This window comes from Triticum urartu, chromosome 7A, assembly GCF_056163025.1.
Source record: "Triticum urartu cultivar PI428250 chromosome 7A, HENAU_Tu73, whole genome shotgun sequence".
Classification (NCBI taxonomy): Eukaryota; Viridiplantae; Streptophyta; class Magnoliopsida; order Poales; family Poaceae; genus Triticum; species Triticum urartu.
In genome coordinates this window covers 151,020,661-151,029,733 of record NC_141879.1, presented here as the reverse complement: position 1 = coordinate 151,029,733, position 9,073 = coordinate 151,020,661, and the positions used below count along the sequence as shown (strand labels likewise).

Here is a 9,073-nt window from a genome sequence, read left to right as displayed (position 1 = left end):
ATGGACGCCTGAGTAAGGAGAGTGCGGAGAACATCGTTGATTGTACGGAGAGAGCGCTCGGCCTTGCCGTTCTGAGGTGAGGTGTAAGGACAGGAGAAGCGAAGTAAGATACCATGGTGAAGAAAGAAATCATGGTTGCGGGCGTTGTCAAATTCACGGCCGTTGTCACATTGCAAGAATCTGATGGGAAGAGCAAAGTGAGTGGATACATAGTGTTGGAAATAACAAACAGGATATGAACATCAGACTTGGCACGAAGAGGGAATGTCCAGATGAAGTTCCAGTAGTCATCTAACATGACAAGATAATATTTGAAACCGGATACACTTGGTGTGGGTGATGTCCACAAGTCACAATGCAAAAGTTTAAAAGGAAAAGAACTACGTAGCCTAACATGCTTGCCTAGCTGACAAGCGTGACAAAGAGAAGTGTCGTGTGAACTACGAGCGTGAGAAATCTGAAATTCATCGAGAAGATTCGTCGTCGTCGTGCTGTTGGGGTGCCCGAGCCGGCGATGCCACGAGGTGATGGAGGCGAGCATGGCGTGAGGAGGAGGCGTGGGAGTGGTGGCGTCGTGGACAGTGTACAGATCGCCGACTATTGAACCGAGCTAGCTCCTTCTTGGTTCGAAGATCCTTCACAGACAATCTAAAAGGGTCAAATTCAACGAAAACCTGATTGTCAATAGTAAAACGGCGAACGGATATAAGGTTCCTAATGAGAGCGGGAGCGACAAGAACTTCTCTAAGGAGAAGGGGCGAGAGAGAGTGAGAGAGGTAGGAAGTACCGACGCCGGTGACTGGAACAGAGGAGCCGTCTCCGATGGTGATGGAGGGGAACATAACATAGAGATGAAGTGAGGAAAGTGAAGCGCTAGATGCAGACATATGACAGGATGCACCAGAGTCGAAGATCCAATCGTTACCTGCGTCCTAAGTGGTAAGAGAGTTCATGGCAGCGATGAAGGCGGCCTGATCCCAAGCCGACGCGGTCAAGGGTGAAGCAGAGGCGGGCGGTGGTTGAGTTGACGAAGAGGTGCCCGAGGCCGCGTGCTACCAGGGTGGTGGCATGGGGAAGCCGTAGGGGTACGTGGGCGGCGCCGCCTGGTACAGAGGCGCATATGCAGCATAGGCATGCGGTGGTGGACGGGCGCCGAGGAGACCAGGCGCGCCGGTGGAGAGACGGAGGCCTGGAGCCCAGCTGCCGATGTAGGCCGACGGAGCACCATATGGCGAGGGAGCGGACCAGGGCATAGGCCATGCCTGCACCAGCCTAGTCCACAGATCATGCTGAGGACGCCAGGTCGAAGGAGCCGGAGGTGAGGGTGCGGCGGCTGGTGGAGGAGGATTCGATGCAGGGGCAGGCATCGATGAAGAGGACGCCGATCCGGGCTTCGGCAGGCGGTACACCAGGTTTTTGCCCTTGTAGTTGGGGCTGGGGCGCCATCCGGGAGGGGGTTGTGGTGCAGAAGATGGCGGGGGCGGCACCGCAGCCACCGGAGGTGGAGCAGAGCGCGCGGCAGCGGAGAAGCGGGATCAAAGTCGCCTGTTGAGCAAATTGCTCGTCGAGTCCACCCATGAGCACGTGAAGAAGAGGGCGGTCGGCGACCACTTCGCCAAGCTCGCGAAACTCATCGCCGATGGCCTTGATTCACTGGCAGAAGACGCCAACGGGGCGGTCTCCCTGGGTGACCGTGCGAAGCTCGGTGTTGAGGGCGGAGACGCGAGCGTCGTGGTTGTCCTGGAACAACCGATGGAGCTCGATCCAGATGTCGCGAGAAGTTGCGCCATCGATGACCACCAAGTTGAAGAGCTCAGTGGAGATGCGCGTGTACAGCCACTGGATGATGGCTAGATCATCCTTGAGCCAGCGGGAGTCGTGGGGCGCCGGCGACGCATCGCCGGTGATGTGGTGAAGAAGAGAGCAGCGGCCAAGATGTATCTCAAAAAGATGCCGTCAATGATAGTAGTTGTGGCTATGAAGATCGAGCACGATGGGGATAAAGGGGGTGATGTCCGTGATCGTGTCGTTGAAGTTGAGAGAAGGCGGCTGGGAGGTGGGAGGAACGGGAAGGATTGGCTAGGCGCCGTCTTGGGTGGTTGGCTGGCCGCCGTGAGCGGGAAGGATTGGCTGGCCGCCGTCTTGGGTGGTTGGCTGGCCGCCGTCTTGGGTGGTTAGTTCGCCGGAGTTGGTCATGGCGAGCGTGTGTTTGCGGAAGAGGATCGAATATCTGATACCATGAAGATTAATAGAGTGTTTTCATTCCTTGTATTGAGAGTACATGGAGGGGGGTACATATAGAGTTGCTGGCGCTACAACATCTGCGACGAGGAGATGATCGTGGCCTTGATCGTGGGAGGTGAGGGCAGACCGAGTCCACACTCTAACAGATTCCGCAGACGTGCTCGCCCCGGTAGGCATCCCGGGATGCGTGGACCGTCTGTACGCTCTGATGGAGGACGGTGCCGCCCCGCCCGGCCTCTCCTCCGCGGCAGGGGCGCCGCGGCGCGGGTGGTGGGTGGACAAGGACGACGAAGACGCGGTGTACCTGACGGTGCTGATGCTGGGGCTCGGGAAGGAACGCGTGAAGGTGTGGGCGGAGCGGAACATCCTGGTGATCAAGGGCGGGGGCGAGAAGGCGCACCGGAAAGGCGACAGCAACCCCGCGCTGTCAAGGTACAGTCACCGCATCGAGATGCCCGCTGGCGAGTACAAGATGGACAAGATCAAGGCCGAGATGAAGAACTTCGTGCTGAAGGTGACCGTGCCCAAACTGAAGGAGGAGGAGCGCATGGACGTGTTCCAGGTGACGATCGAGTATGGAGGCGAGTCGAGTAGTCGTAGTGGTAGTAGTACTGATGGAAGACGGATCGAGTCTAGTAGTGGTAGTGGTAGTGTTCATGGAGGATGGCCGGCGCGAGAGGATGAGAGATGCCTTGTTGGTGTGGTGACGTTTGGTGTCTTTCTGCCTTGTTTTGCTTCGTCTATCGTCTTGGATCGTGGTTTCTGAGTTCTGATCGACTGGTGGTGAAATTGGTCGGGAACTCTGTTCGTACTCCCTCCATCCGTAAATATTTGTCTTAAAAAGGATAAAATGAATGTATCTACAACTAAAATAAGTCTAGATACAACCATTTTGAGGACAAGTATTTCCGGACGGAGGGAGTATGATGAACTCTTTGGTGGTGAAATTGGTCATGAAGCTTTGTTGATTTCTCATGTTTGACGTGATGAATTGATTTTGGTGGTGAAATTGGTGATGAACTTCTTTTTTCGAGGGATGGTCATGAACTTTGTTGATTACCTCAAGCTTGCACATGATGAACTGAACTGCATTGGTGGTGAAATTGGTCATGGTACTTTGTTGATTTCCTCATGTTTGACGTGATGAACTGATTTTGGTGGTGAAATTGTTGATGAACTTTGTTTTTAGGGATGGTCATGAACTTTGTTGATTACCTCAAGCTTTGCACATGAACTGATTTGGTGGTGAAAGTGGTCATGAACTTTGTTGATTTCCTCAAACTTGCACGTGATGAACTGAACTACTTTGGTGAAACTGGTCATGGAATTTCTGATTTACTCCAGCTTGGCTTGATTAACTTATTTGATGGTGAAATTAGCCATGAACTTGGTTGATTCCCTCAAGTCTGACGTGATGAACTGAGTTAGTAGTGAACGGACTCATTGAAATTCGTGTGTCTATCCTCTGTGTTACTTTTTGTAGGTAGTTGTACTCTTCTTGTGTAAACAGCCATATGAGATGGGCGTTTGTTTATCAGCTCCTTCGTGATTTTCATGGTGACAAACAGAACATGATTGTAACTGTCAAGACACATGACACAAAAATTTAGCACATTCTGGTGTGCACTTGTAACAAAGAAATCGGAAACTCAATGTTGGTGCAATGTTTTCCAGTGCACTGCTCCTCCAAGCTCAAACTTTCATTCAGAAATACCCAGCTAGGAATTCAGCATGTCTCACCTATTCCTCTTATTCTATTTGTATTGGTTTTACCTACACAAGAGGCTTACAAATGCAGCTACATCTAAAGCCCTGCACAGCCGTGTTCTGAACATACTCATCCTCATGCTGCCATCGTGTGATGTCAGATCAACAGAAACTATCTCAGGTGAGATACTACTAGCGTTGAGATGTTTCAACAGAAACTATCCTCTGCTCTTTATTAGTCCTATACTTACAAGAGGTAATAATTATACCCATGCTTACAAACTGCAGTTACATCTAAACCGCTGTACAGCTGCTCCGAACATCTTTGGTGCATTGGCAACTTGTTCTGCGGAAGAGAGCCGGGCCGTGTGTGCCAACGAATCGTTGGACCGTAATGTCAGCTAAGCAGAAGCTCTAATGCTGTGGAACTTTATCAGTATGCACCTCCCTTTCCTCTATGTACCTGGGAATGGTCGCCAGGGGGCAGGGGCGGCGAAGACCGGTTAACTCCATGATCGTGGTTATATGCTGACAATAGAATCGTCATTCGATTGACAAAGGCAATCAGGAAGAGGGTTCTCGTAAAATGCCTCCTCTGACCGAAACCTATCGCTGCCCCTCGTCCCGGACACGGGACCTTTCCGTTTCCGAGGAGAACCTTGTCTGAAGACAGATGAAGAACAGCATAAGAAATACAAACAGTTAAAAATATAGCAAAGGGTCCTTTGGCTCTCATGCCCAGTTCAGTACCTCTTCTGGTGCATTTCTATTATCTTTTGCGATAGCTTTTTGCCTTCATCGAGTAATCCACTGTCAACTTTGTCAAACAAATGAACTAATGCTTTCCTGAGGACAGAAAAAAAATATGAGACCGAGAAGAAGGGAAGGGTGACGCAGCAGCTTTATAGACAAGTGCTAGTTGTTGTTTCACCTGTCAGGACTGATTGTTTTCCTGTGGCCATGGAAACGCCGATGACCGGCAACAGCCCGTGCCATGTTCCCAGAATATGATGGAATAAATACATCACTTTCTACTGAAACGATGTAATCCAAAGCTGCCATTTGAGAAGCGTATTGGCTGAACGGTCGCAGTTCTTCAGCAGAGGCCAGTTTCTCCTGCAAAATGGAGAAGACACAATATGCTGAACAAACAAAAGTCATGTTGTCAAACACTAGGAAAAACAAAATGGCAGTGTTCATACCTTGTTCATCAGAATTGGGAATCGGGATTGCAAATCGACCATATGAGATTCACCTCCATATATCTCCCCTGCAGCTATGTAAACTGGGGTGCTTGATGGATATCCTAGGGCAGAAAGAAACATTCCAACCTCCTTTGGCGTCAGGGGACAATGACCATGTGATCTTTGTTCTAATGGATCAATGTCTTTCACCTTCCAGTAGGTTGTGTTTCCTCTGTAAAAATAGGTGAAGAAGTAAGTCACATAATACTATAGAGTTCTAAAACCAAGAAAGTAAAGACAATGCAATGACTAACAAATCTATTTTAAAGGCCTTGCCTGATCATTGCAAGCTCCTCTGATTCGGTCTCTGACAGACCATACGTACACCCACTAAAAGCAAGCATATCCTTCTCATAGCGTAAATGCAAAGCAATATATGGTCCAAATGCTTTCATCCTCTCCACCAAAAGCTGAAAATTGGTTGATATTATTTGTCAATACATTTATACATTAGAAGTTCGAACTATAATGTTATATTTTTCCCGTGATGGACTTTAGAGAAGGATTTACATTGCCTAAAGCTTCGATTGGGGGAGCAAATCTAAGTGCCTGGAAAAAGGTCCGGCAGCGAAGTTTTTGAATATCAGGAGGGAGGAAGTTGTTTGCAAGGCGAGAATCCGATTTAGCAGCTCGAATAACCTGATACAAATCTTTGATCAGAATAACAGTTCCAAATACTTGCATCCAGTAACTACTGCTTACGGTTGATTAGTACGCAGCCACAAAAGGGCAGTAGTTGTGGAATCCAAACCTGACGGTGCTCCCATAGTGGAGAAATCTCATCCTGATAATAATCTACTCCAGACCAACTCTTGAAGTACCTAACAGATTTTGGTGCTTTCACCAATTCCTTTGGCAACTTTTTCTCAATTATCACATCGTTTGCCAAATAACGTATAAAGTGTTCTTCGTCGAAGACATCCGAAAAGTTGCTGTGTTGAGAAATGAAAAATGGTTGTGTCAGTTTGATCAGTTAAGGCTCAGAGCAAAAACAACCATGCAGTGTCCACCTTTTGTCGAGCCAAAACGATTTCTTATCAAGTTCTGGGATTATAAGTGTAGCCTTGAGTATTCGTGCAACTGCTACCATATCACTGATCTGCCATAAAAATAAGAACAAATCAGTGAAAAATTGGAAGTGTGTGGGAGCTTGCATTTAAAGTGAAGCTTCTCATGATTATGATTGATTGGTAATCAGGGACATGTATACACAAGACAGAAGACAAAACAATGAACATATGCTTCATCTTTCCTATCTTTATCAAGTCACATCACGCTTTTGTTAAGACATTCCTAAGAATAGGAAAAACCTCTAACATGCAAAAGGATATGTTCAAGCCCGCCTAAACAAAACTAGCAAATTCTGTTAACGGATCAAACTCAAAAGGACTTTGCAGGAGTTGATGTTCGTTCTCTCAAGGGATGTATGCTCAAAGAGAACGTATTCACTTTTGGTATCACCTAACAAATCAGGCACCTTTCTTGTCACAAGTATATACAGCTGTCTTGGATGCTATAAATGAAACGTACAAGATAGTGACTGAAGTGATGGCACAAATATGACAATGGCACATTCAAATAATCAACATTTATCATGGCAAAGAAAATGACTGCGACACTCAATGGCACACTAGGACAAGAAATTCAGAAGAGTGCAGAGACAGCATGCACCCCCCAATCATACTCAGGACTTTATCCTGAGTGCAGTTGAGCCATTCATGTCTATTCCACCGATAACTCGGTTGGGCAATAACTGGAGAACTGCGCGCAGCAGCCAGTTTAGTTTCACAGCCGCCAGTTCAAGCTTATGCAGGCATATCGCTAGATGGGGATGAAGCACCAAAACACTGCCCACTGAAGTCGGGTGTCTACACTAGCACCAGAACCACCAGTACGCATTGAATACAGCACCGAAACACTGCCCACAAAGCTGATGATGAAATGCTACAAAACCGTCAACTCTGATCAAACATCCCACATGCACGCACGCTAGTTTCCAGCTTCCCACCACGTAAGTCAAGCATATCTAATGCAAACTGGACCATTATTCCTATGCCACGGCAACTAGGGAATTTTTTACCAGGACGAACCAATGACTCACCCCGGCGCGCATCTGGTTGAGCCCGCCATTGGTGTGTACGAGCAGGTACCCCCTCGATGCCTCCGGACCTGGAAAAACAGGCCGACCAGAATCAGAACGGCCTACCGAGAATGTGCGCCGGGCGGGCGAGATTCTACCGCTAGATTTAAGTGCCAGTGCGCGTACGTCTGTACTCGAGCGACGGCGAGACGCAGGGCACGAACCGGCGCGACGGGGCCGGCAGCCACAGCCTCTTCTCCGGCGCGTCCTCGGCCGCGCCGTCCAGCTGTCAAATCTAGAGATTAATCCCCAATGTCACGGGCTCCCATGTAACAGGATAAAATATACTGGCACAACGGTAAGAGACGCGCCATCGGGCGGCGCACGGCGAGGGAATCACCTTCCGCGCGTGCGGCGAGGCGAGCTGCGGCGGCGCGAACTCCTGCTCCCAGCGCAGCTCCTCGGCCTCCCGCGGCTGCTGCGGCGGCGGCGGCGGCGATCCGTTAGCACACCCCAGAGAGTTTCAATCTGAGAGACGGAAGGGCCACAGAGAGACCCGGAAGTCGCGCGTACCTTGGCCAGGCGGTAGGGCGAGCCGGACGTGGCGGACGCGGAGACGTGGAGCGCGACGGCGAGCAGCGCGGCCGCGGCGGTGACGGCGGCGCCGGCCCCGAGGAGGGAGAGCAGCCACCACCTCACCGCCGCCCGCCGCCCCGCCGACCTCCCCTTGCGCCGCAGCGCCATCTCATCCGCCGACCTCCCAGAAAGCCCCGGCCCCGTGCCGTCGCGCTTTGCTTGGCGCCGCAGCGAGGTAGTCGGCGCGCGTGGTTCGGTTCTGTTTTCCGCGCTGCCCGCCCCAGATGGAGCGAGGTGGGCCGTCAGGTCAGGCCGTGGCGCGCTGGCTTTTTGGTCGCTCCCCGGGAGGCGCTTGCGTGCGGGGCCGACGATGCCTGCTGGCCGCGGTAAAACGGGGGCCGCGCCGGGCGGAGGGAAAGGGGGAGCGCTTCCGAGGCGGAGGGGCGGGGGTTTTGTTGGAGACGGGACGGGACGGAGAGCGGCGGATGGCAATGGCACTCGCCACCTGCCCTGCCCGTCTTAAACCGCAGCGTGGTTCGTGCCAGGGGCGGGGAGGGGGGAGGGGAGTGGGCGGGGCGTGTGTAGTGTAGTGTACGGACGGGTCGCGGTGGTTTTGCGGCGATTAAACCGGTTCGTTATCGGTGCTCTTCGGCGTGGTTTCATGGAGGCTTTTAATTAGTTTCGGCGTAGTGGATGTGGTGCTAAAATTGATGGTAAAGTGATCGTGTCTCCAAATTGTCTTTGTTTGGAGGTGCAAATGTTTATGTCGGTTTTCCTTGGACTGGTTTTTTTAGAGGATTACAGCAACTCTAGCAGATACAGTAAAACCTCGTCGGAACGCTTTCTCCAGCAGATTTACAAGACGGTAAAAAAAAGCCGAACCAGGTCTGGTAAAAATGGTCCGGCCCCTAAAATCTTTAGGGGGGGGGGGGGGGCTTAAACCGCCCCCGATTCCACAATATATGCCGGCACCGGGGCGTTGTAGGGTTCACATCCTCCTCTGCCGCATTTCTTTTACTCCAGCAACAAATATAGCGAGCTCCAGCGAGTTGAGCCACCTGAGGCAAGAGGAAATGTCGTGTGCGGGCGACGAGAGGGGTGGCCAAGGAAGGCTCGGCGGTCGCGGCGGACTTGACGGTGATCCGTCTCGCAAGCGCTGCAACGACGCGGAGAACGGGAGCTCCTCCCTCCCCCACTGGTGGAGGAATGGCGCAAGGAGCAG

At 51.2% G+C, this 9,073-nt stretch overlaps 1 protein-coding gene and 1 pseudogene across 5 annotated transcripts; one reads left to right on the top strand and one right to left on the bottom strand.

The window, feature by feature from the left end:
- The first annotated feature begins 979 nt into the window (after positions 1-979).
- On the top strand, positions 980-3,010 carry LOC125524446 (24.1 kDa heat shock protein, mitochondrial pseudogene; annotated as a pseudogene).
- A 900-nt stretch (positions 3,011-3,910) lies between these two features.
- Positions 3,911-8,397, bottom strand: LOC125520093 (O-fucosyltransferase 7-like). 5 transcript variants are annotated; one of them, XM_048684908.2, is made up of 12 exons: positions 7,849-8,397; positions 7,676-7,753; positions 7,462-7,561; positions 7,297-7,364; positions 6,206-6,294; positions 5,947-6,127; positions 5,706-5,834; positions 5,472-5,605; positions 5,154-5,367; positions 4,883-5,067; positions 4,702-4,797; positions 3,911-4,614 (listed from the first exon to the last, which is right to left on the bottom strand). In XM_048684908.2, the coding sequence occupies exons 1-12, from the start codon at positions 8,017-8,019 to the stop codon at positions 4,473-4,475; spliced, it is 1,587 nt and encodes a 528-aa protein (XP_048540865.1). In that variant the 5' UTR covers positions 8,020-8,397; the 3' UTR covers positions 3,911-4,472. The 5 variants fall into 5 exon arrangements, with proteins under 5 accessions (XP_048540865.1, XP_048540866.1, XP_048540867.1 ...); XM_048684909.2 differs by having other exon boundaries at positions 7,676-7,750; XM_048684910.2 differs by lacking the exons at positions 7,297-7,364; positions 7,462-7,561 and having other exon boundaries at positions 7,849-8,396.
- Between the last annotated feature and the right edge of the window lie 676 nt (positions 8,398-9,073).

Coding starts and splice junctions, on each gene's coding strand:
- LOC125520093 (XM_048684908.2), bottom strand. CDS start 8,019: ATGGCGCTGCGGCGCAAGGGGAGGTCGGCGGGGCGGCGGGCGGCGGTG. Junction 6,128..6,205: donor TCGTTTTGGCTCGACAAAAG/GTGGACACTGCA, acceptor TTCTCAACACAG/CAACTTTTCGGATGTCTTCG. Junction 4,615..4,701: donor ATAGAAATGCACCAGAAGAG/GTACTGAACTGG, acceptor ATCTGTCTTCAG/ACAAGGTTCTCCTCGGAAAC.